At 43.4% G+C, this 26,506-nt stretch overlaps 1 protein-coding gene across 7 annotated transcripts in view; it reads right to left on the bottom strand.

Moving 5' to 3' along the window:
* HERC2 (HECT and RLD domain containing E3 ubiquitin protein ligase 2) overlaps positions 1–26,506 on the bottom strand; it is a 135,740-nt gene that overhangs the window by 43,516 nt on the left and 65,718 nt on the right. For all 7 annotated transcript variants that reach the window (XM_026447194.2, XM_026447193.2, XM_026447191.2 and 4 more), the window contains 11 exons: positions 26,247–26,404; positions 26,048–26,161; positions 23,385–23,636; positions 21,256–21,449; positions 17,591–17,791; positions 16,622–16,850; positions 16,407–16,531; positions 14,867–15,045; positions 9,073–9,257; positions 7,023–7,178; positions 6,167–6,352 (listed from right to left, as the gene is read on the bottom strand). In XM_026447194.2, coding sequence (XP_026302979.1) covers positions 6,167–6,352; positions 7,023–7,178; positions 9,073–9,257; positions 14,867–15,045; positions 16,407–16,531; positions 16,622–16,850; positions 17,591–17,791; positions 21,256–21,449; positions 23,385–23,636; positions 26,048–26,161; positions 26,247–26,404 — 1,979 coding nt within the window. The remainder of the gene's footprint in view (positions 1–6,166; positions 6,353–7,022; positions 7,179–9,072; positions 9,258–14,866; positions 15,046–16,406; positions 16,532–16,621; positions 16,851–17,590; positions 17,792–21,255; positions 21,450–23,384; positions 23,637–26,047; positions 26,162–26,246; positions 26,405–26,506) is intronic.

Below are 26,506 nucleotides of genomic sequence, written 5' to 3' on the forward strand. Positions count from 1 at the left end.
AACAGACTAGAAGCATACATCAACCAATGCCAATACGCAGAACATGCTCAGGTCCTAATTCACAATTACCACCTAAAAAAGGCATTTTTGAGATAGTCCAGGAAAATGTAATATGGACTGCATGTTAGATGAAGGGATCACTGTTAATCTAATAGACAGGATAATGATATTGTAGAGTTTTCTTTAAATCCTTATCATTAAGATGTAAAATGCCTTAAAATGTTTTAAAGACAGAGTTATGCTTTAGAATAATCCAATCAATCAACAATACAGAGAAGTATGGGAGGGGAACGTATTCACCTGTTAAAGCTAGATTCATTTTACTATTCTTCTACTTTTATCTATGTTAGAAAATTTTCATAATAAACATTACAAAAAATCACTGTGCTAGTAAGTATTCATTTCTCAAAAAGCAAGAAAAATAGCAGATTAAACCCTAAGAAAGAAGAAAGCAATAATAAAGAAGAGTATGGCACTGGAACAGACAAACACATAGAAATATGGAACGGAATGGAGACCCCAAAAACAATCCCTCACGTATTTGGTCATATGATTTTTGACATGGGAGCCAAGCCCACTCAATGGGGAAAGAAGAGCCTTTTCAATGCACGGTACTGGGAAACCCAGACACGCACATGTAAAAGAACGTAGGTAGACCCTTACCTTATGCCACACACAAAAACTAATCAAAATGGATCAGAGACCTAAAAATAAGTGCTAAAACTATAAAATTCTTAAAAGAAAACACTGCGGAAAAACTTCATGACACTTAATTTGGTGACGATGTCTTGAATAGGACACCAAAAGCAGCACAGGCAACAAAAGGAAAATACAGGTAAGTTGGACTTCATCAAAATCAAACACTTCTGTGCATCAAAGGAGGCTATCAAGAGTGATACGGTAACCCAAAGAATGCAAAACAGATTGCAAATCGTATCTATCCAGAATATATAACGAACTCCTAAAACCCAACACGACAAAAACCCAATTAAAACACGGGCAAAAGACTTAATAGACATTTCTCCAGAAAAGATATGCAAATGGTCAATAAGCACATGAAAAGATGCTTGACATCACTACTCATTAGGGACATACAAATCAAAACCACAATGAGATACCACTTCACACCCATTGATGGTTACTATTTAAAAAAAAAAAAAGTGTTGGTGAGGATGTGGAGAAACTGGAACTCCTGCACACTACTGATGGGAACATAAAATGGTGCAGCCACCCTGAAAAACACTATGGCAGCTCCTCAAGAAAATTAAATATAAAATTACCATATAACCTACCAATTCTGCCTCTGGCTATCTACCCAAAAGAAGTTAAAAGCAGGCCAGGCGCAGTGGCTCACGCCCATAATCCCAACACTTTGGGAGGCCGAGGTGGGTGGCTCACGAGGTCAGGACAACAAGACCATCCTGGCCAACATGGTGAAACCCCAGCTCTACTAAAATACAAAAAATTAGCTGGGCATGGTGGCGCATGCCTGTAGTCCCAGCTACTCAGGAGGCTGAGGCAGGGGAACTGCTTGAACCCAGGAGATGGAGGTTGCAGTGAGCCGAGATCGCACCACTGCACTCCAGCCTGGCAACAGAGCAAGGCTCTGTCTCAAAAAAAATAAATAAAAATAAAAAAAAAGAAAGGACGCAGATGGATACACACACCCATATTCATGGCAGCATTATTCACAAGAGCCAAAAGATGGAAACAACCCAAGTGTCATCAGCCGGTGGATGGAGAGCAAACTGTGACATATTCATATAACAGAATATGACTTCACCTTAGAATGTAAGGACATTCAGACACTTCCCACAACACAGATAAACCTTGAAGACATGCTAAGTGAAATAAGCCAATCCCAAAAGGATAAACACTGTATGGTTCCATGTATATGAGGTACCTGGAGTAGTCAAATTCAGAGACAGAAAGTAGAATGGTAGTTGCCAGGTGTTGGGGAAAAGTGGTGTTTAATGGATACATATTTCGGTTGAGAAAAATGAAAAGTTCTAGAGATGAGTGGTGGTGGGTGGTGATGGCTGTGAAACAATGTGAATGTACTTAATGCCACTAAACAGTACACTTTTTTTTTTTTTTTTGAGACGGAGTCTCACTCTGTCGCCCAGGCTGGAGTGCAGTGGCCAGATCTCAGCTCACTGCAAGCTCCGCTCCGCCTCCCGGGTTTACACCATTCTCCTGCCTCAGCCTCCTGAGTAGCTGGGACTACAGGCACCCGCCACCTCGCCCGGCTAGTTTTTTGTATTTTTTAGTAGAGATGGGGTTTCACCGTGTTCGCCAGGATGGTCTCGATCTTCTGACCTCGAGATCCACCCGTCTCGGCCTCCCAAAGTGCTGGGATCACAGGCTTGAGCCACCGCGCCGGCCAAGAGTACACTTAAATGGCGAATTTTACCAATCTTACACACACCCTTCCAAGAAAAGAACAGGCAGGAACATTCTCCTACTCACTCTACAAGACTAGCACAACTTTGGTTACCAAAACCTGAATGTCTATTACATTTTCCTACTATCATATCCATCAGCCAGTATTTCCCTCGATGAGCTAATGTTCTCTGGTGGACAGATGGAAACTAATAGAGGTTGCATGGGACCTATCCTCTTCCTGAATTATAGCTTCCTTGTTAGTAAAGAGGTGGTGGTTATCAATAACAGTAACAGTAAGCTGCAGGGCATTACAAGAAAATAAAATTACAGGTCACTGAAAACATTACAAGGAAAATGACATGCAAAATCTAGAAAAATTACAAATAAAGATGCAAAATTGTCTTTTAAAAATAGCAGACCAAGACCAGAAATATCTATCCAAATGACCAATATTAAGATTAAAGTAGTTTTATTCCAGAAATAGAAGGCTGAGTCAACATTTGACAAGTCAGTACTTCATACACTAATAGAAAAAAAAAATTATATCATCAAGTAATGTAGGAAAAGCATCTGATGAAATTTAACATCCAATCATAGTTAAAACTGCATCACAAAGGAGAAACAGAAGAAAACATCCTTAAGAGTCAAAGGTACTTAAAAGAAATTCCTAAAACAAATATCATACTTCGTGTATGAAATCTTGAAAGCTTTTTCTCTGCTACTAAGAAAAAGGCAAGGAGGCACACTGTCAACATTTCTACTCCACAATGCACTACTGATCCTAGCAAGTGCAATAAGTCACTAGGGGAAAAGCTGCAAGATCAGACCAGACACAAGTATAGACAATCACTTGGTTCAGACAAAGGTAGCACCCCAGAAGAGAGACCAAGGACAGTCTTTTCACCCAAAGGTGCTGGCACAAAGATGCTATGTACAAAATGCCTGTGGAAAAAAAGTGACATGTGACCCCTATCTCATAACATGCACAAAAATCAAGTCCAAGTGCACTACAGCTCTTAACATGAAAGTTAAGACAATAAAACTTTAAGGTATAAAAGAAAATCTGGGTAAGAAAAAGATTTCTTAAGGCACAAAATGAACAACCATTAAAATAGTTAACAAACTGGATTTCACTAGTATTACTTCTGTTCATCAGAAAACACTTTTAAGTGACTACACAGGCCTCAGTGAGAGAAAAAGCTCCATGAGAAATAGAGCCAAAAGTTCATATCCCAAATATACAAAAACACTCATATGAATGACTAAAAAGAAAAAAAGATAATCAGATAGAAAAATGGGCACAAAACTTGAATTGGCAGTTCACAAAAGAGAATTTCCAACTGATTACTGTACATATGAAAAGGTATCAAACCTCACTATTAATCTAGAAAATGATAATTGAAACCACAATGAGATACCAGTGACACCCATCAGAATGGCTCAAACAGGGAGTGCCAGCAATGCTAGGTCTTGGCACAGAAGTGGAACACTGAGAATTCTCACTTTGCAGTGGAGATGAGCAGCAGCACAATCACTGTCGAAAACTGGCATTCTGTATTAAAGGCATCCTCTACAAAGCAAGAGTCCCACCAAGAAACAGAAAGCATGATTAAAGAAACAGATGTAAGAATGTTAACATATTGTCAGGAGCACTGGCTCATGACTCTTATGTCAGCACTTTGGGAGGCCAAAGTGGGAGGATTACTTGAGGCTAGGAGTTTGAGACCAGCCTGGGCAACAGAGGGAGACCATGTCTCTACAAAAAATTGAAAAATTAGCCAGGCATGGTGGCGCATGCTTGTAGTCCCACCTAGGTGGAAGGATATGGTAACATATTAATTTAACCTAAACCTGGAAACAACTTACATTTCCACCAACAAGTAGAATGAATAGGTTGTTGTATATTCGAACAAAAGTATACTACATATGGCAATAAAAATGAAAGAACTCAGTAACAGGGCGAAGCTCAGAAACCAAAAGGTACATACTGTCTAATTCTACTTATATGAAGTCCAAGAACAGACAGAATTAAAATGATGTTGGGTAGGGACGAGAACTTAGTATAAGATGATCAGAAGGAAGGTGGCAACGACCACACAGCCTGGGGGGAAGGGTACTTTTCAGAGAGATGAGTCAGCGTTTGGGAGGGTCCTGCCATTATCCAGGCTAGGGCTTGAATGGCTGTGACACGGTTCTCTCTGTGATCAATTACAGGAATGTACTGGGTACTTTTGTGTTATGTGTTACTTATCACAATTTCAAAAGGCTTTACAGGGAGTAAGTTGCTGATCTGAGCAAATGAATGCACCTCAACTGTATGAAAGTAGAGAGACAAAATAACACATGACTACATAAGCTCACTCCTTAACAAAAGGGGAAGAACGGTGCTGAAAGTACTGACTGTTGGCTGGGCACGGTGGCTCACGCCTGCAATCCCAGCACTTTGGGAGGCCGAGGTGGGAGGATCACGAGGTCAGGAGATCGAGACCATCCTGGCTAACACGGTGAAACCCCGTCTCTACTAAAAATACAAAAAATTAGCCAGGCGTGATGGCGGCGCCTGTAATCCCAGCCACTGGGAGGCTGAGGCAGGAGAATGGCATGAACCCAGGAGGCGGAGCTTGCAGTGAGCCCAGATCGCACCACTGCACTCCAGCCTGGGCAACAGGGCGAGACTCCGTCTCAAAAAAAAAGACAGTACTGACTGTTTAAAAACAAAAAAAAAAAACCATGTTCAATGTCCTGGGGCTGTTTTCCTCAGGACAACTGCTACCTCTTGTTTTAAGCTCCCATGTTAGAGGGATGATGGTCTAAAACACAAGAAGAAGAAAAAGCCCACCCAGCTTGAGATTTCGTATAAATCAAAGTTTAACCATGATTTTGACTGATTCTGAGTCCAGGAAGCTAGAACCATAGAAAGCATGGTGACTTAGATTCAAAAACCCAAAGCTCAAAACATTGAGAAGACAAGTGTCATTCCAATTTGGGATGCACTACAGGCAACGCCTGTAAGGAAGTGCTCAGGTGACTCCAGGAATTCCGCATCTCACTAACATCAAACAACCAGAGGACTCCGGAGAGTCTTCCCATATCAATCTCTGCCTCCTGAGCTGGACCACAGATAACCACCTCAACAGCACCTTCTGGAGGCACCAGGACTTCGTAAAATTTCATTTCAGTACTTAACAAGGATTACTAATGGAAAAACCTTCCTCAAATATAACCCAAATATAGTCAGGCACAGTGGCTCATTCCTGTAATCCCAGCACTTTGGGAGGTAGACGCGGGTGGATCACTTGAGATCAGGAGTTCGAGTCCATCCTGGACAACATGGTGAAACCCCATCTCTACTGAAAATACAAAAGTAAGCTGGGCATGGTGGTATGCACCTGTGGTTCCAGCTACTCAGGAGGCTGAGGCAGGAGAATCACTCAAGCCCCAGAGGCGGAGGTTGCAGTGAGCTGAGATCATGACGCTGCACTCTAGCCTGGGCAACAGAGCAAGATGTAGTGTCAAAAAAAAAGATAGATAGATAGATAGACAGACAGACAGAAAGACAGACAATACATACACAGACACACACACACACACATACTTGGGTAATATATATATGACCCACATTTCTTCTGATTTGGATTATCTTCATTTTTCACTTATACTACCATCAGTAGAAATGGCAAATAATTGGTCTTCCTTTGTATTCTTTCAAATTGAACAGCAAGAACAGGTAAGACAAGGACAATAAAACTTTCATCAGTAAAAGTCCTTTAAGATGCCGTACCCATTATGCCAGGCCAGGCTAACTCTTCATGATCATCCCGTTCCTTTCCTGGAGCCAGGTGGTTGAACCGATCCAGATGTTCCAACAGGCCACCCAGCAGAGGTACAGCTCCAGCCTCTTGCATGAGACCAGCATTTTTACTGAGCAGAAGCACTATAGAAACTACTAGTTCTGGAAGGAGAACACCTACATTTAAGAAATAATAAGATTTAAATAAGTATTTACCCTATAAAAGCTATTTGTAAACTTGTTCTGTGTTTAAATTCTGCTAAGTCACAAAATAAGAAATGTTTGTCCTTCAGCGTATTTCTACAGGACTATCTTATATTTTATATCGAGACTGGTATAGCTATCAAACAGAACCCTTTAAATTACAAAAATATTTTCCAAAACACTGTATTTCAATCACAGAACTATGAACTAGAGTCTCCTATTCAGAAAATTAAATGTTTATTGATATGTTCATCATCAGGAAAAAAACACTAAAAAATAATGCTCTAACCTCAAAAAGTTAAAACATACCAGGTAATATCAGAATTTTTGAGATCCTTAATGAGGTACCTAATTTTTATTATGCTGTCAAAATAAAATTAGACAATTACCTTTGACCTCATTATTGAAGTATCAATAATGGAAGTATAAATCTAAATTACCAATATATTTAAAGTGATATGAGTCCCATACCAGCTGGCTTAACAACAGAACTGTCAGTAACTAAAAAAAACCAAAGGTGAAAGGGCAGGAGGACCAGAAAATTTAGAGAGTAAATGCAGGCAGGCTGATCAGGAAAGAAGACACTTTAGCTTTCACCTATCTCCTAAAAGAAACATGTACACAAGCAGGAAACAAAAGGTACCTGTAAAGTCCCCTTCCACAATGCAAGCCACCTCTGCGAAGTGCCGCCAGCTGGTAGAAGCAACGCTGGCTGCCACAGGCAGGATATCTCCAATGTGCGTGCACAGAAGGGCTGTGTACTTCTTCAGCAAGGAACCAACGCCCATTAGCTCTGGACCTTGAAGAAGGATTGAGAAATTTTCATTTTCACTATTAAAATTTTTCTCTGTAAACAAACTAACTGCTCCATGATGCTACTCTCATCTACACATCTTTTACCCATAATAATTTTCTCAAACAGGAGCCTGTTAACCCTTAGTCTTTGGGCTCTTTCTATATCATGTAACTGGAGGGACAGTATGTTTATGTCAAGTTTTATACCCTGCACTACAGAGTACCTAGAAATTTTGGGTGTATAAATACTAAAGTCATAATTTAATTTAACGATTTTTTTTTTTTTTTTTTTTACAGACGGGGTCTCACTATGTAGCCCCGATTGGACTCGAACCCCTGGGCTCAAGTGATCCTCCTGAGTCAGCCTCCTGAGTAGTTAGAACTATAGGAGTGCACCACCACGCCCACCTCTAAATTTTTAAAACTTTATATCTAGTACATAAATGTTTCCTAAAGGCTTGTAAATTATTCCCAGAAAACAAAGTTAGGCACTTTTCTGCTCCATAAAATCTTCAGTTTTGTCGGGCAGTGGCTCACGCCTGTAATCCCAGCACTTTGGGAGGCCGAGGCGGGTGGATCACAAGGTCAGCAGTTTGAGACCAGCCTGACCAACACAGTGAAACCCTGTCTCCACTAAAAAAAAAAAAAAAAATTAGCTGGGTATGGTGGCGGGCGCCTGTAATCCCAGCTACTTGGGAGGCTGAGGCAGGAGAATCTCTTGAAACCAGAAGGTGGAGGTTGCAGTGAGCCAAGATTGTGCCACTGCACTGTAGCCTGGCCAATGAGAGCAAAACTCTGTCTCAAAAAAAAAAAAAAATCTTCAGTTTTTCTGCCTACATGGTTCTTTTCGGTTTTTTTGTTTTTTGTTTTTGAGATGGAGTTCTCCTGCCTCAGCCTTCAGAGTAGCTGGGACTACAGGCACCTGCCACTACACCCAGCTAATTTTTTGTATTTTTAGTAGAGATGAGGTTTCACTATGTTGGCCAGGCTGGTCTTGAATTCCTGACCTTGTGATCCGCCCACCTGGGCCTCCCAAAGTGCTGGGATTATAGGCATGAGCCACCGCGCCCGGCCTCCTACATGGTTCTTAATAGCTTTTCAGTCCTTGTGACTTTGTCTTTAAGATGGTCACCTCTTTCTCTTTCAAGCTATCAACTCATCTACTAAACCTGAAAGTTCCCATTATTGACAAGAGCCTAACTCTTCAGAAAGTAATTAAGTTACTTTGGGAAAAAAAACAGCTACAAAAATACTAATGGAAGCAGCAGACCCTTCTATCCTTGACAGAAAGTCTCATGATGGAGGGCCAGCCGCTGCCCTGGATGCTTGAGGAGGGGAACCATTCCCTCGACAGTGCACAGCACTGAGTACTTACATACCATTCTATTCTTGATCCTCACAGGCTGCCTCAGGGATTATCCCAAGTCTGAAGGTGAGAAGTCTTTGGCCCCATCAGACTTGGTCTAACGTCTAAACTATTAAGCAGAGCTGTAACTGAAACCCAGTCTTCCTCCAACAATTCTTCCCATTCCACCCAGCTGGCTCCCACATGTGACATATGAATAGGCTGCCACTGTTTACCTTCTACATCATGCCAGTCTCCAGCATTCCATAGCACAAGGAACAAACCTGATAAATCTTCTGTAAGACTAAACTGAACTTACAGGATGCTATTACTGATGTCTAAAGAATTTAAATATTAAGACAACAAAATTAAAATATTAACAAGGCTATCACAGAAGGTCTGACTCAAAAAAGTGGAGGCAAAATGAAGCCTCAAAATTGGTGCATTTAGTCGTATAACAACTACACATCTGGGCATATAGGATGGACACGTTGAAAAGCCTCAATTAACCCTCGATCACGTACAAGACACTTTCACATTTTAAGCAACTTACTAGAAATATCTGAGGTCTGACCTATACTTTCTCCTGGATAAAGTTTACTAATAAGCAAACGTTGAAAACGCAGCAACAAATCCAGTGAGGCAGATCTTTCACAATCGTGTTGCTCAAAGTCCAGACACGATGAAATCCGACGGGCAACATCCTTCAATCTGGCCACAGTCTGAGAAGCAATGTTTCTACACAGGAAAAAAGAGGATTACAAAATTAAACAAGTTACTTATATTTAAAACAAAAAGGGATGGGGTAAATCATGACAAACTAACATCACAAACACAGATCATACATGAAGATGACCTGCAGCTGGCTTCCCTCCCCAAATGTGTCTGGTGTTATCTGCAATAAGCACCACCTCAGCGAAAATGGAGCAGAAGGGCACAGAAGACTCAGAAGAGATAATGATGCCCTCGTGCCTCACTAATGTGCGCCTACGGAGCTGCATGCAGTGGTCCAAACTGCAGAGGATCTTGCTTCAAAAGGAATACTTCTGTATACCCGATGTCTAAGGAATGTAAACATTAAGACAACGAAACTTAAAATCTTGAGGAGGCTAATATAGAAATACCTGATCCTCTAGAAAGAAAAAACACAGTGTCATTATTTTTTGTCCAAAGCTGCATTTCAAACAGAAACGTGATACTACTCTTCAAGACAAGACTCGCCTGCATTGCCGCATCTGCCTTGCAAGTCCACCTTGAGCCCTTACTCGCAAGCAGCACTGGGGTGGGCCATGCAGCAGGTACTCAGGGCTCAGGGATTCTGGGAAGGAAGACCAAAGCAGGTGCCCAAAGAGCATGGCAGCAAACAAAGTAGAAGAGGCTCCAGTTCCAACACTGTGATGTGACTTGAGCCATGAGCCATTGGTAGATGAGAAGAAAAGAGAAGAAACATACATTCCCAGAAGGTACAGTTAGGAGAGCAGTCAACGTTTCTGGTTCCTTAGCAGAACACCAAGAAACAAGGGCAGGAGAACAAGACAAGGAAGCAAGGCAGAGATGGTGCAGGTAATGGGAGTGCCAGGCTGTGGGACCAGAGTCTGCAATGCCAACCCACCAAGGTTATGAAAGGAAAATAACACTTTCTGTGTGTTTGAGGAAAGTAACTTTTTTTTTTTTTTTTGAGATGGAGTCTAGCTTTGTCACCAGGCTGGAGTGCAGTGACACTATCCCAGCTCACCGCAACCTCTGCCTCCCGGGTTCAAGCGATTCTCCTGCCTCAGCCTCCTGAGTAGCTGGGATTACAGGCGTGCGCCACCATGGCCAGCTAATTTTTGTATTTTTTTTCTTTTGTAGTAGAGACGGGGTTTCATTATGTTACCCAGGATGGTCTCGATTTCCTGACCTCGTGATCCGCCCACCTCAGCCTCCCAAAGCGCTGGGATTATAGGCGTGAGCCACCGTGCCCGGCCTAAGGAAACTCTTATATCAGTGTGAAAGCAAATCTGACAGGACAGGGGAACATGGAGTGGAGAAGAGCCAAACCAGGGCCTGGTTCTAGACCCACTCCACCTGTCCCATTGAGCCAGGAGCACAAGTAGCTCTCTGCACAACACCAAGAGCGAGGACATGCTTTCAGCTCCACTTTAACTCAGGTTCCTAATGTGACAGCAGGCTTGTCAATGCCACTTGGCCCTGTGGCTCACACAAGAAAACTACCAGCAGTGTGAGTAATGACAGAAGCAGCAGACAGAGGAGCCAGGGTTTGGGAATCCCACAGCAACCCACAGGCCCTCATCACACACAGCAAGGATGCGCCCTCACTGGGCTCACCACATCATTCGACATCACCTTTCAGCTTCACTACCTGATAACCTGCCTGGATAACCCCACTGTAACACAAGAAACAGGTCTAGAATCTAGCATGTAAGCTATACCTGAAGGAGCAAAAGACAGTAATAAAATACAATAAATTTTTGTTTATATATTTAATATAAAACTTAGAGCCATAATCACAACGTGTAATTCTGATGGGGTTCACTACTTATAAAAACTTCACAGCGCTTTATTTTGAAATGTAAATGGTATTCTGTGGCTCCTTGCCAGCATGTAACTTCACAGCTTATTTTTGGCAAGCAGTGACTTCTTCAACCCACGTTTTCCAAGGGAAAAAAGGACATGAAATATCTCCAAAAATCTCTTCCAATCTTTAGATAAACTACTATTCAACAACTACATCCGCCAAGTCAACACATTAAGAATCCTTCAATCACAAACACTTAGGTGAGAAAACAGTGTCTATCCATGCAGGAGAGGGACACATTATCCATGCTTATGAAGACAGCCTGGACTATTGGCTACTGAAAAGTTGTGAATGCATTTTTCTTTTTCTACTTTCCAAAAATTTTGTGAGGTGACAACTATGTTTGTTTCTATTCTTTTTATTTTGTATTTTTTAAGTAAGTACATCCTTATTATCAATCTGCTGTAGAACCAATGACCCATACAGGATCCCACGTGCCAAAGGAACCAAAAAGTCACACACAGTGAAGATGAAGACACAGGAGACAACCTATGTGGACAGCACAGAGCCACCTGCCCAGGACACCAATGGAGCCACAGGTGCGATTCAAAATGTTCTTAGTTGTATTAATAAATGTGGCCAGGTGCGGGGGCTCACACCTGTAAACCCAACACTTTCGGAGGCTAAGGCGGGCAGATTACCTGAGGATGGGAGTTCAAGATCACCCCAGCCAACATGCAGAAACTCCATCTCTACTAAAAATACAAAAATTAGTCAGGTATGGTGGCATGCACCTGACATCCCAGCCACTTAGGAGGCTGAGGCAAGAGAATCATTTGAACCCAGGAGGCAGAGGTTGCAGTGAGCTGAGATTGTGCCGCTGCACTCCAGTCCGGGCAACAAAGTGAAACTCCATCTCGGGCGGAAAAAAAAATTGTTCCTAGTCACATTAATAAAAGTAAAAAAAATAAATAAAACACAAATAAAACTCATTTTAATAATGGTCAGGCACAGTGGCTCACGCCTGCAATCCCAGCACTTTGGGAGGCCAAGGCGGGCAGATTACTTGAGGTCAGGAGTTCGAGACCAGCCTGGCCAACATGGTAAACTCTGTCTCCACAAAAAAACAAAAATCAGCCAGGCGTGGTGGTGTACGCCTGTAGTCCCAGCTGCTTGGGAGGCTGAGGTAGGAGGATCACTTGAACCCAAGAGGCAGAGGTTGCAGTGAGCCAAGATTATGCCGCTGTACTCTGGCCTAGGCAACAGAGCAAGACTCCATCTCAAAAAATAAAAATAATTTTAACAATGCATCATACTTATCCCAACAGATGGAAAATATTACCATTTCAACATGAAATCAATATAAGAAAAATTGTTGAGATATTTTACATAGGTTATTTCATAAGTCCTCAAAAACCATCAGGTAGCTTACATGTATAGCACATTTCAATTTGGACGATGAAATTTGCATTGAAAATATCTGATCTGCACTTAGACTCATAAAATACACAGTTGACGAAGTAGACTCACATGGCCAAGTTATTCTAAACATACTTAAATGCTTTCTAATAATGGAATCAAGTTTCTAAACCTGCATTTTAATTAATAAAAATTAAACAGATAAAATATTCAGTGTCTCAGCTACGATGGACACACTTCAAGTGTTGATCAGCAAACTGTGTGAGTGCGGCCAGACTGGCCAGCGCAGGCTACACAGCTGCAGCACAAACAGCACGGCTGCAGCTCAAACAGCACGGCTGCAGGCCAAACAGGCCAGTCTCTCTGCACATGGAAACAGTCTGAGCAAGCAGGAGATGGGGAAAACGGGCGCTGTCCTTGTGAGAACAAAGGACCCACAACAGGAACCCTGCACTCGCTCCCTGCCAAAGACACCAACAGCCCATGACGCAGCCTCAGAAAACGGAGAGGCATTCAAGAACTTAGAAAAGCACCTCTGGAAAATGCTCACTTGAAAACTTTGCATGTAACCTTACATTTTAATTACAAAGTTGTTAACATCCATGTTCTCCTTTATTCTTAATGAACTCTGTGAAAGTAAACACAGCTTTTATTCTTACTCCTATAGTCACTGTGGTGGAAGTTCATCTATGTGAGCAAGCTGTTGCAACTGAAATTTTCTGAGAACAAATCCCAAGCTCTTTCCATTAATGCAAACTATATTAAGTTTAGTTCTCTTTATTTCCATTTGTTAAAGACCAGAATTGTGAAATATGCATTATCAGATTAGAAAAACAAAACAAACATCAGAAAAACGTTTTTCAAAATAGCATTTACTAAAATCTATGACAGAAACTAGCTCTAAAACTTCCTATTTCAAAATTTCACTGTGTGTCCACCAAGTTCGTTTTTCTGGCTGTGGACAGCAGGGCCACCCCACGCCCCAGACCCACCATGGCCCCATGGCCAGGCCAGCTGAGAGCTGCGGCCACTGCCCAGGGCTCCCTGCTCTGTGCTCGGCCGCCTGATCCAACCTGACAGCGGTTTGCTTTCTCTGTGTGTAGAAACTAAAATCAGGAGCCCAAGTTTACAAAAGCAGATTTTTATTCAATAGAGGTACAAATGTGTTTCATTTTCTAATAAATCTCTTTCACAAATGATCTTGCTTTTCCGCTCTTCTTGAGTGATCATTTTTACACAACAGTGTCTGACCCTTTTGGCTTCTGCCAAGGTTAGCCTCTGTTCACAGGCTGAGTCTGACTTCTTCCCACCTCCTCCTAGTCTGGCCTTACAAAACAACGCTCATCATTCTTTCACACTGACTTTAGTTTTGAAAAGAAAAGTTATCTTACACAGTAGTATGTATAACTCTGTAATATATAAAGTGAGGCAATGATAGAACCAGTTTTAAAAATAACCTTCCCATGATGATTTCATTTGCATCCACCTGCTTATTACTAAGAATCTTTTCACATGTTTACTGCACACCCCAATTTCTCTTCTGTGAAAAACTTTTGAGTACCATCATACCCTCCAACTTCTCCTCACCTATGTTGAAAAGGGTCTGCTCTTTATCCTAACATCTGCACTAGGTAATTTTCAGAATATTCCCTCCATCACCAAACACATTTTTGAGATCCTTGTGATAGATTTCACGATCTTAATATGAAAACCAATAATCACCTACTAAAATACAATACAGGTCAGGCACAGAGGCTAACGCCTGTAATCCCAACACTCTGAGAGGCCAAAACAGGTGGATCACCTGAGGTCAGGAGTTTGAGAGCAGCCTGACCAATATGGTGAAACCCTGTCTCTACTAAAAATACAAAAATCAGCCAGGTGTGGTTGCAGACGCCTGTAGTCCCAGCTACTCGGGAGGCTGACGCAGGAGAAGTGCTTGAACCCAGGAGGCAGAGGTTGCAGTGAGCCAAGATCATGACACTGCACTCCAGCCTGCGTGATAGAGTGAGACCCCGTCTCAGAAAACAAAAATTTTTAAAAAATAATAAGTAAATAAATAGGCCGGGCGTGGTGGTTCATGCCTGCAATCCCAACACTTTGGGAGGCCAATGCGGGCAGATCACCTGAGGTCGGGAGTTCCAGACCAGCCTGACCACCATGAAGAAACCCCGTCTCTACTAAACATACAAAATTAGCCGTATGTGGTGGCACACGCCTGTAATCCCAGCTGCTTGAGAGGCTGAGGCAGGAGAATCACTTGAACTCGGGAAGCGGAGGTTGCGGTGAGCCAAGATCGTGCCATTGCACTCAGCCTGGGCAACAAGAGCGAAATGCTGTCTCCAAAAAAAAAAACAAAAAAGTAAATAAATACAATACAATACAATACAATACTGCTAATACGATTTACCTAAGAAGCTGTTGTATGAGCTGAACCAGAGGCAAACACTGTTTGCCAGAAGACTCACAGATCCCTGTATTAATAAGGTCTTTATCCAATGGAGTCCTGCTTCTGTGAAATGTTGATGCATTTGCTTCCTGTTCATCAATTTCTTTTTCCTTCTGTGCTTCTTTTTTCGCTTCGATATCCTGTAATTTGTAAACAAAAATTGTTTACAAGTGATCTCATTAGCAGGTGTGAAGGCACACAGGCTGGCTGAGCCCTGACCCTAGTGCCAAGCCATCCCAGCCTCTGTGTGCTACCACACACACCTACCCACAGGACCCCACCTGCCCTGTTGGAAACCCCAACTCGGCCGTGCAGTTTCAAACAGTGTCTTCTTTTTACAGATCCAAGGTCCAGGCTGCCTCTGCTGATGCTCTCCAGCCTCCTTCTGTGAAGTCCCTAAAATCTTTAATCCTGCTACTGGCTCTCACAAACATCCAATGTGATCTGCCCCACACACGCAGCATCCAGCTGCTTTGTAAGGATAAGAAGCTGCTATAATTCTTACACACACTGGTTCAAATGCAAATGGCAAAGCCACTCTGGGAAACTATGAACACACACTGACCCCAGGACCTAACAATTTCCACTCCAAGTGTTTACCCAAAGTGAGAACATATGTTCACTAAAGTACTTGTACACAGCACAATCGTGGCAGCTCTACGCGGCCAAAAACCAGAAAGCCTGGGCACGGTGGCTCACGCTTGTAATCCCAACGCTATGGAAGGCCAAGGTGGGGGGATCACTTGAGCCCAGGAGTTGGAGACCATCCTGTGCAACATAGTGAAACCTTGTTTCTACAAAAAAATCAAAAAACTAGCCGGGCATGGTGACACGCCTGTGGTCCCTGCAACACAGGAGGCTGAGGTGGGAGGATCATTTGAGCCGAGGAGGACAAGGCTGCCGTGAGCCAACATCAGGTCACTGTATCCAGCCTGGGCAACAGAGCGAGACTCTGTCTCAAAAAAAAAAAAAAGATACAAAAACCAAAAGCAATTAAACGTCCTTCAATAGAAGAATGAACTAACAACCAGCACTACACCTATAAAATGGAAAACTTCCCAATAATGAAAACCAAGTCACAAGACACACAACAGTGTGAATCTGAAAATCCTTCTCCAAGGCAACGCAGGAAAGAGTGCATCCTCTGCAGTTACACTGCTGCAACCCTCAGAGCAGGAAAATGAATCTCATCTGAGGGCAGGGGAGCGTCCTGGCTGCGAGTGCCAAGGGGCACAGGGATCTTTCCGGGGGACGGGAATGGTCTACATGATGGACAGGTTACCTCTTAACTTCACTGAAACAGACAACATGCAGGATTTCACAATTAAATCATATCTCAATAACTGTTTAAATTAGCACATAAAAGAATTTAAATTTAAAAAAATACTTGGATATGATAAAAGTTTAGTGTTTTACTGTTTTCAGTTATTCTTCACATGTGTGAATGTGGTATTTCCGATCTCAGAGCACCACCAGGTCACGTGTGTCTCCAAGGCCATACCTGGATCTCTGCAGTAATGGCTGCGTGTAAGGCTGACTCCAACCCTCCATCAGCCATCAAGCTGCCCACCAGAAGATCAATCATGAATCGACGACCTGGACTTATGTTCACGTCATTGCCTGAAACTGAAATAGGAAGTGTGTGCCAATTTGAGTGAAACGCCATCCCTCCCAGCACCTGACCCATGCCCTCTCCTGTTCCTTCCCCAAGCCCACCTGCGCAGGGCAGGAGAGCAGAGAGTGCCCGGGCCCGCTCCTCGGCGGTGGGCAGCAGCACAGACCAGCCGCTCTGCAGCACGGACTGGGCGGCCGACTGCACGGTGCTCAGCACGCCCGCGCTGCTGGCCAGGGTCACCACCGTCTGCTTCAGGCTGTTCAGGAGGACGCTGCCCAGACCTAAACCAAGGAATTCCGGGTCAACCTGGTGACTAATGGCAGCATGCAACTGAAAGGAGAAAAACAGTTTTCACTTAGAAATGAGTGAATTTCAAAGTCTTATTAAACACGGAATAAAACTCACTTTGAAGTATTATTTAAATAACCAACTTCTCAGTTTACGTATTTTTAAAAACTGGACTTTTAAAAAAACCTCTTACCCACAATAGTTGAAGTATTTTCTAGAGGAATTTTTTTAACCCCACTATGAACATGTATATGGAAAAGCTCAAGATGAGCAGAAGAGCTAAACAACCAGCAACAGCACCCTCCGCCCCGCCTGCCCCAACAATCTGCACCAAACACAGAAATAACGGCCACAATGTAACCAAAAAAGCTGCCACAGGTACAGTCTCGGCTCACTGCAAGCTCCGCCTCCCGGGTTCAAGTCATTGTCCTGCCTCAGCCTCCGGAGTAGCTGGGACTACAGGCGCCACCACCACGCCCGGCTAATTTTTTGTATTTTTAGTAGAGATGGGTTTTCACCGTGTTAGCCAGGATGGTCTCGATCTCCTGACCTCGTGATCCACCCGCCTTGGCCTCCCAAAGTGCTGGGATTACAGGTGTGAGCCACCGCGCCCGGCCCAGATCACGTTTTTTAGCCTCACGTCCATTATTAGCGCATTACAATCTTACTTTAAAATACTTCACTGAACAGGCCAAAACCCAGGCCCTTCAAAACACATAAGACTTCTTACAAACTCCTCAGACACTTACAAAAGGAGCAAGAAGAAGGGAAATCATGAATACCTGAAGTCGTAGAAGATTCAGCGTTGCCACGGCCACGCACTCTTTCTCCTGGGGCGGGGGCCAGTCCGCGGAGCCGTCCATCCCCTCACTCACCTGCCGCAGCAGGAGATCCAGCTGCTCAAAAGTCACTGAGCAAATGTCCACCACAAAAGGGACACGGAGGCCAATGGACCACTCAGAACACGATGACCAGGCAAAGCTCTAAGAGGAAACGCAACAATCTAAAATAAATCTCCAAATGCAGCTGCTGGTCTGTTCCACAGGAGTCCCCAGCATGTGTGATGGAGCCGCCTTATATTATCACCTATCATCCCTCTAACTGCCCAGTCCAAAGGTATTCATGGGTGTCTGGCTCACACACTGTCAGCTTCCAATTTTCCCGCCCATTGCACTAGCCCCATCTCATTTGGCCATACCTAAAAAAGTAAAAGCAATTTTAACAATCTTTTCACTCTCAAAATGATTAATGCGCATTCCTGGATGGCTGTGAGGATCTCCATCCACTTGAAGTGGTACAACAGCAACTCTAACTAGACAATCAATTGTTAGATGCATATAACTCACACACTACCTTTCACAGTGAGAGAACAAGCAATCGGCAAGGATCTAGGAGAACTGTAGAACACCATGAATAAACTGGATCTAATTTATACAACACTTCACCCAACAACAGCAAAATACATATACTTTTTTTTTGAGACGGAGTCTCGCTTTGTCACCCAGGTTGGAGCCTCAGCCTCCCAAGTAGCTGGGACTACAGGTGCCCACCACCAAGCCTTGCTAATTTTTTTTGTATTTTTAGTAGAGATGGGGTTTTACCATGTTAGCCAGGATGGTCTCCATCATCTGACCTCATGATCCACCTGCCTTGGCCTCCCAAAGTGCTGGGATTACAAACGTGAGCCACCGCGCCCAGCCATACATATACTTTTTAAGCACACACAGAATGTTCGCTAAGAGAGAACATATCCTGAGACATAAAACAAATCTTAACAAATTTAAAAGAAATGAAATCATATACAGTGTGCTCTCCATTCGCAATGGTATTAAACTAGAAATCACGAACAGAACAATCTACACACACTTAAAAACTGAACAACATACTTAATAATCCATGGGTCAGTCCGGGCACAGTGGCTCACGCTTGTAATACCAATACTTTGGGAGGCCAAGGTGGGGGGATCACCTGAGTCAAGGGGTTCAAGACCAGCCTGGCCAACATGGAGAAACCCCATCTCTACTGAAAATACAAAAAAATTAGCCAGGCATGGTGGCGGGCACCTGTAGTCACAGCTAATTAGGAGGCTGAGGCAGAAGAATCGCTTGAATCTGGGAGACAGAGGTTGCAGAGAGCTGAGATCAGGCCATTGCACCCCAGCCTGAGCAACAAGAGTGAAACTCCAGGTCAGGAAAAAAAAAAAAAAAAAATAATAATAATAATAATAATAATCCATGGGTCAAAAAACAATTCTCAAGAGAAATTAGAAAATATTTTGAACATAAATTGGAACACACCAAAATTTGTGGGTTTGATTAAAGCACTGTTTAGAGGAAAATTTACAGCATCAAATCATTATATATTACAAAAAAAGGTAAGTCTAAATCAGCAGTCTACGTTTCCAACTTAAGAAACTAGAAAAAGACCAAAGTGAACACAAAACAAGCCAAAGGGACAAATGGCAAGATAAAAGCAGAAATCAATGAGATTGAAAGTAAAAAAACAAGGGAACAATTAATAAAACTGAAAGATTGTTCTATGAAAAGATCAACAAAATTGAAAAACGCTAGAAAAACTGACAAAGAAAAAACAGAAAAAATACAAATTATCAGTATCAGGAATGAATGAAGGGACATCAATGCAGGCGCCACAGACTTCAGATGGTTAGCAGGAGAATACTAAGGAAAACCTGACACGTACAAATCAGACAACATAGATGAAGTAAAGCAATGTCTGAGTGCCACAAACCAGGAAAATCCTCCTGGAAACAAACAGGTCACCTGAATAGTTCTATATCGATTAAAGAAATTGAAGTTGAAAAATCTTTTTTTTTTTTTTGAGACGGAGTTTCGCTCTTATTGCCCAGGCTGGAGTGCAGTGGTGCGATCCCGACTCACTGCAATCTCCGCCTCCCGGGTTCAAGCGATTCTCCTGCCCCAGCCTCCTGAGTAGCTGGGACTACAGGTGCATGCCACCAAGCTCGACTAATTTTTTTGTATTTTCAGTAGAAACAGGGTTTCACCATGTTAACCAGGCTGGTCTCAAACTCCTGACCTCTGGTGATCCGCCCGCCTCGGCCTCCCAATGTGCTGGGATTACAGGCGTGAGCCACCGTGCCCGGCGTAAAATCTTTTAGAAAGAAATCTCCAGGCTCAGATGGATTCAAAAACATGTAAAGAAGAAATAACACTAATTCTACACAATCCCTATACGAAATGGAAAAGGAGGGAACACATGCCAATACTTTGTATGAGGTCAGCTTTCCCAACTGAAAGTCAGACAAGATAGTATAATAAGCATCAACAGAAAAATCCTCAACAACATGTTAGCAAGTCAAATTTAGCAATACAGAAACAGAACAGGACGGGGCGCAGTGGTTCACACCCGTAGTCCCAAAACTTTGGGGTGGCAAGAAGGGTGGATCATGTGAGATCAGGAGTTGGAGATCAGGTTGACCAACATGTTGAAATCCCATCTCTAAAAAAAAAAAAAAAAATACAAAAATTAGTCAGGCATGGTAGTGCACACCTATAATCCCAGCTACTCAGGAGGCTGAGGCAGGAGAATTGCTTGAACCCAGGAGGCACAGGGTGCAGAGAGCTGAGATTGCACCAATGCACTCCAGTCTCGGTGATAGAGCGAGACTCCATCTCAGGAAAAAAAAAAAAAAGAAATAGAGTAGTAAATTGTGGCCAAGTGATGTTTACACCAGTAACACAAGGCTTAGTCGGTATTTAAAAATCAGGCCAGTGCAGTGTCTCTCGTCTGTAATCCCAGCACTTTGGGAGGCCAAGGCAGGTAGACCACTTGAGCTCAGGAGTTCAAGACCAGCCTGGGCAACATAGTGAAACTCCATCTCAAAGGAAAAAAAAAATGTTTAAGAAAAAAAAAGTAAAAATCATCAATGTAATACACCATACTAACACACTAAAGAAGGAAAACTGCATGAACATTTGAGAAGATTAAAAGCATTTAACAAATTTTAACATCCATTCAGGATTTTTTAAAAACTTCTAAAAGGGGGAATTAAAGAAACTCCCTTAATCTGATAATAAGGTATCTACATAAATACCCGCAGCTAACATCACAGCTGATGGTGAAAGACTGAACTGCCTTCCCCTACAGTCAGGAGCAAGGCAGGGCGCCCACTGTCACCTCTCCTGTTCAGCTTCACACGCAAGTCCTGGCCAGGGCAATCAGGCCCAGAAGACATAAAAGGCAAGCAGACTGGAAAGCAAGAAATGAAACTGCCCCTCTATACAGACAGTATAATTGTCCATGAAGAAAACCCAAGGAAACTACAATGATGCTCATAACAAGTGAGTTTAGCACAACTGCAGGACATGAGAACAACAAACAAAACTCAGTGGTATTTTCTACATACTGGTAATGAACAACTGGAAACCAAAATCCTCCAAAACACCAAATCAAGCTCTATATTCAGTACCTGGGCAGGCCCACAGGCAATTCCCACTATGTGTTTGGTGTCCAGTCCCGGCAATGCTGCAGGTTCTGGCTTGGTCACGCGCAAGGTGTCAAAGTGCTGGCACTGGTCGTTGCTCCCCCAGCTGTGGACCTCGCTGTCCTCAGTTAGAGCCAGGCAGTGGGTGGAGCCGGCAGCCACATCAATCACCTTCTTCCCTACAAGGAAAGAGGGTTGCAGGTGCAGCTTCAAGCCTAGGACTTCTGCTGCAACAAAGGTATTTCCACTAGGCCACACAGGTCAGAGAGCTTTTAACATTAACTTCTTGAGGGTAATCTGTTGCTTTAATATTAAGCACAATTCATTTGCTTTGGGTGTGTTATTAAAACTCCTCTATTTTGTCAGCTACAATTTGTTAGGACCCACAGCCTACAAAGATCGTAATGCTAGGATACGAAAACGATCTGTTCTTTTTTATCCTCCTCATTCAGATTTTCATTCAGAGAGAAACAATGTGCTTTTAATTAACTATTAGATCATATTCTCCCATCCCAGATGGAACAATGCACAGCACACTCTTCACTGAGGAAGGCTTCCTAAGAAAAACCTACTGTTCTCTCAGAGTTAGGTGATATCAACATTTAAAACATTGTTTCTATTTAAACACTTAGAAAAATATTCTATTTTTCCTTGCTGGTAAATCTAACACGGTCAACACAAAGGGTGTTGCTCAGAAAGATCAACATATAAAACAATTCAGCTGAAAAACCACACTGCAGTAAGGGGAACAATTCTATCCTGGGAACTTACCATAAGTTAATATCAGCAAGAAAAAAAGGTGTTTATCAACAGTAATGTAAATACTCTGAAAGTAAAAGATTTCTATAATGACCGTCGTAGCTTTCCTATACTAATGGAGGGGAATATAAACAAGAAGGCACATGAAATTCAAACACCATTCAATGACACAGAGGAAACTTATTACTCTGCCACTTATCTCAGAAGCTCAGAACATAATACATACCGTATGGGCACACAAAATTCTCAGTCATCAATATATTAACATGCGTTAAAACAAAACCAATGGAGAAAGGAACCGGCAAGTCTCACTTAGAAGTTCCACTTCCAAACCCACTTGGTAAAGAAGCAAACACACAAAGAATGTGTGTAGTACCAGGACCCAACGAACTACAGCCCCCACACAGAGCGCAGCCCAAGGCCTGCTTCTGTGAAGACACTGGTGTTGGAACACAGCCAGGTCCACCTGCTTCAAATACAATCTGGCCCTTTAAGAAAAAGGCTGCCCACCCGAGAGAGAGAACCCTAAAGAGTCCCTCTGATGTACCTTTCGCTGCCTTTTCCTTTCTTCCCTACTTTCTTGTCAGCTTGCCTGCCCTTCACCAGTTCTCGACTAGGATGAAGACTACCTCCCAACCACTAGGCCAAGTGGTACAGAAAAGTCCAGTTTTACCTTAGACAAATCCCTCCACCATTATAGTTTTGATGGCCCCCACCACAACTTCCTGCAGCACAACATCCCTAGCAAGAACACCACAAAAGAATTTCAGGGTCTTCTTGCGGAGGCCCCCATCCTCTCTGCCTGCACCCGCAGCCCACACTGAAGGCGCCGGCACTCGTATCTACACACCTCGGCTTCCATCTGTTCCCTCCAACCACAATGCACGCTGGACACCTTTGCAACTGAGCAAGCACCAATCACCCACCATGGACGAGTTCACATCAGAGCGTCCCAGGTGGACCCAATCCCACCTGCCAATGTGGCCCCACAGCACAACGCACCCTCACGGTCTCAGTGTGTCTGCAGTACAAGTACAGGTGACCTCACCACACAGAGGGAACCCTTCCTGAGTCCGGCCTGCTGAGTGACGAAGGGGTGCCTGCCACGGAAAGTGGCGATGTTTGTAAAACTCAATGGGTTTATATTGCATTTGGGAAGAGTAATTCAACTCATTTTGTAATAGAGACACACCCACTTTCCAATTGGTATCAACACCTATACCAAGCTGGCAGTCAAAGTTTCTAATGACAGTCCATTCACGGAATGCCAGGTTAAGAACACAAAACCTGCAAACTTTAAAAGATTACTAAAGAAATTGTCCTGAAGGGTTTTAACAGTTTACGTTTGCACTCACCTTGCAAGCCTTCTAAGAGTTTTGGATAACGAACATGTTCCTCTGTTCCGTGTCCAAGTCTCTGGTTGTCACCTTTTCCCCATGAATAAACTTGGCCATCTTTCGTCAAAGCAATGGAAAACTGACTTCCACAGCGGACTTTGACCACATCCAAGTCTTGAAGCTTTTCAATCAGCTTTGGGGTTTTGCAGCCATCACTACCACCTCTGCCCAATTTCCCATAATCACCATCTCCCCAGGACCACACTTGCCCTAAAAAATACAAATGCATTTAAATAACAACAACTCTGCATTTTAGTGAAAAACTTTAAATGACTGAAAATAATATAAAGAAAAATGCACACTAATCTAGACCACCCATGTATATAGTTAACATTACAAGGGTGGCCACTGAGCAAATGAAACCTAGTTGACGCTTGAGGTTGGTATAGAAGCAATAAAGAAAGGGAAAGCTGAGTCTCCTTTTGTTTTCATTCCACGAAAAACCAAGTCCTGACTCTTACTAGCCTGGGCTCAATGTTCACTGCTTCACAGAATCAAAGGCCCACTGCCTCCATAACACACAGTAACTGGGGACCGGCACACTGCAGATGCTTGCGGACTGCTCTCCCGTCTGCCTGCCTGTTTCTGTTGCCACCATGATGACCGCTGATCAGCCATACCACTATACGTGTTCCCAACTGCATATATCAGCATAATTATGTAAGTTGACTAAATATTACATAAAGGGATAAAATGCAATTGCAAAAGTAAATATTTTTATTTTTACTGTGAACAGTAACCTGAAAACTATGCAAAAACTTAATGAAAGTGAACTGCTAAAAAACAAAATTGTTAGGCTGGGCACGGTGGCTCATGCCTGTAATCCCAGCACTTTGGGAGGCTGGGACCAGCAGATCACTTGAGCCCAGGAGTTCGAGATCAGCCTGGGCCACATGGCGAAACCCTGTCTGTACTAAAAATACAGAAATTAGCCAGGCGTGGTGGTGAACATCCATAATCCAGCTGAGGCATGAGAACTGCTTGACCCCGGGAGGTGGAGGTTGCAGTGAGCCGAGACTGCACCACTGCACTCCAGCCTGGGTGACAGAGCGAAACTCTGTCTTACAACAACAACAAAAAAGTGAAATTACATAAAGGTGAAAACTGTAAAAGATCAGGAAAAAGAAACCAGAGAAGACATCAGATTGCTCCACAAGTTCCCACATTCTATTTTGTAACAACTAAAGATAGGCAAATATTTTCCTCAACGATCAGATGGTAAATATTTTTAGCCTCTGTGGGCTTTCTGTCCCAACGACCCAGCTGTGCCACTGTCACAGGAAAGCAGCCACAGATAATATGTAAATGAGTGGGCAGGCCTGCACACCAATACAACTCCACCTGCAAAAGCAGGCTGACCCCGAGTGAACCGGAAACTGGAGATGACACACTATTACGTGGTCAGTGAAAGCAGCACAGCAGACCTGCACACAGAGATCAGAGCGTGCACTTTCACATGCTGTGCTGAAAATTATGCTGTTCATGTAGCCCGCCTGGCTATTTCCCACTGTCCCCCAAGGCCAGACTGCAGGGTAGGATACTTCTACTGTAAGAGTCGCCTCAGAAAATAACAGCACAGCAGGGACACTTCCCTACAAGATCTGCACCAAAGCAACACCAGTGTGAGGAAGACACTGTCCGCAGCCTGTTCAAGGCAGTTTACTCATCATATCAAAAACTTCAACTAAAGTAGCAACTACACTAAAGAACGCAAGGCTAGTCTCCTAACAGAGCTCAGATCTCACAAAACTTTTAACCAGTTAAGGTCTGTCACTCACTCAATAATAGATATTTTAAAATGACGAGATGTCAAATTGAAAGCTCCCTGACAGCAGGAGCCTTTCAGAGGAGACCATCTTTGCTCTAGGACTCACAAAAGCAGAAACAAGATGGCTCTGACAATGTCTGTCCCGGCAATGGAAGCGGGACCTAAACATATAGGGAAGTATCTAAAATGATTTTTCATTTTTCACCTAAGGACTGTCCAAAAGTCACTCAATTATCTACTGCCATTCAACTTCTGGAGGAGAGAAAGCAAGCCGACAGGTACCCAGCTGATTTAACAGAAAGACTCCACAACGCCAGAGACACACAAGATGCCAAGGACAGATCCCCACAATACTGACAGACGAGTCATTTCTAAAAAATTAACATGACTAACCATCAAACCTCATCACATACCCTTGAAAAAAGATGAGGATGATCTCAGGAACACAAACACAAAAGCAAAATTCAAAGCAAGCAGATACCGCAGCATCAGACTATAGAACACGGAAAGACTTAGCAGGAATTACCACAGGGAATCAAGAGTGGCCGAACGTTAAGAAATGTAATAATACTAACCAGAGACAATTCAGTGTCAACCATTCCATTCCAACTCTCGTTCTGAAAAAATAAAATGCCTACACAGGAATGGCGGCAGCTGCTAACCAGCTGACAGGCCCCAGGCAAACAAGCCTAGTAACCACCAGGGTCTCTTCACCAATGCCACTGAGCCCCACACCCACTGGACGACAGGGTGGGCGGCCTTGTGAGGCCCACTGTACTCATCTCACTTCCTCCAGGGAAGCTGCCACGCGTGTCCTCGAGGGCCTGTCCAGGGTGGCAAGAGCTCTACATACCGTTCTCAGTGACAGCCAGGGTTTGAGCGTCCCCACTCCCACACGCCACATCGATGACCTTCAGTCCTTTAAGCCCAGCTACCGGCATCGGAATAGCCTCGTCCTCACTGGAGCCTTCAAAGAGATAGGACGGCCGTTACTAAGTCCTGTAAGAGGCCACCTCCTGCTGCATGCTCCCATTCACGCAGGGCAGACGTACCGTGGCCCAGCCGGCCATAGTTCCCGCGGCCCCAGGTGTACAGCTCCCCCTCGGCAGTGATGGCCGCGCTGTAAGTGCTCCCGCAAGCGATGTGCACCACGTGCTTCCCGGCCTGCTTTCCAGAGAAGGCGGAGATCACCTTAGGCTCCTCCAGAGGCCTTGGGGAGGAAGGGAACAAACATGAATGCTCTTCTTCTTGGTGTTATTTCTTATTAGTGTTAGCAAAGGAAATTCACTACCCAATTTAGACCATCACAGCA

The sequence above is a fragment of the Piliocolobus tephrosceles genome, chromosome 6 (assembly GCF_002776525.5).
Source record: "Piliocolobus tephrosceles isolate RC106 chromosome 6, ASM277652v3, whole genome shotgun sequence".
Classification (NCBI taxonomy): domain Eukaryota; kingdom Metazoa; phylum Chordata; class Mammalia; order Primates; family Cercopithecidae; genus Piliocolobus; species Piliocolobus tephrosceles.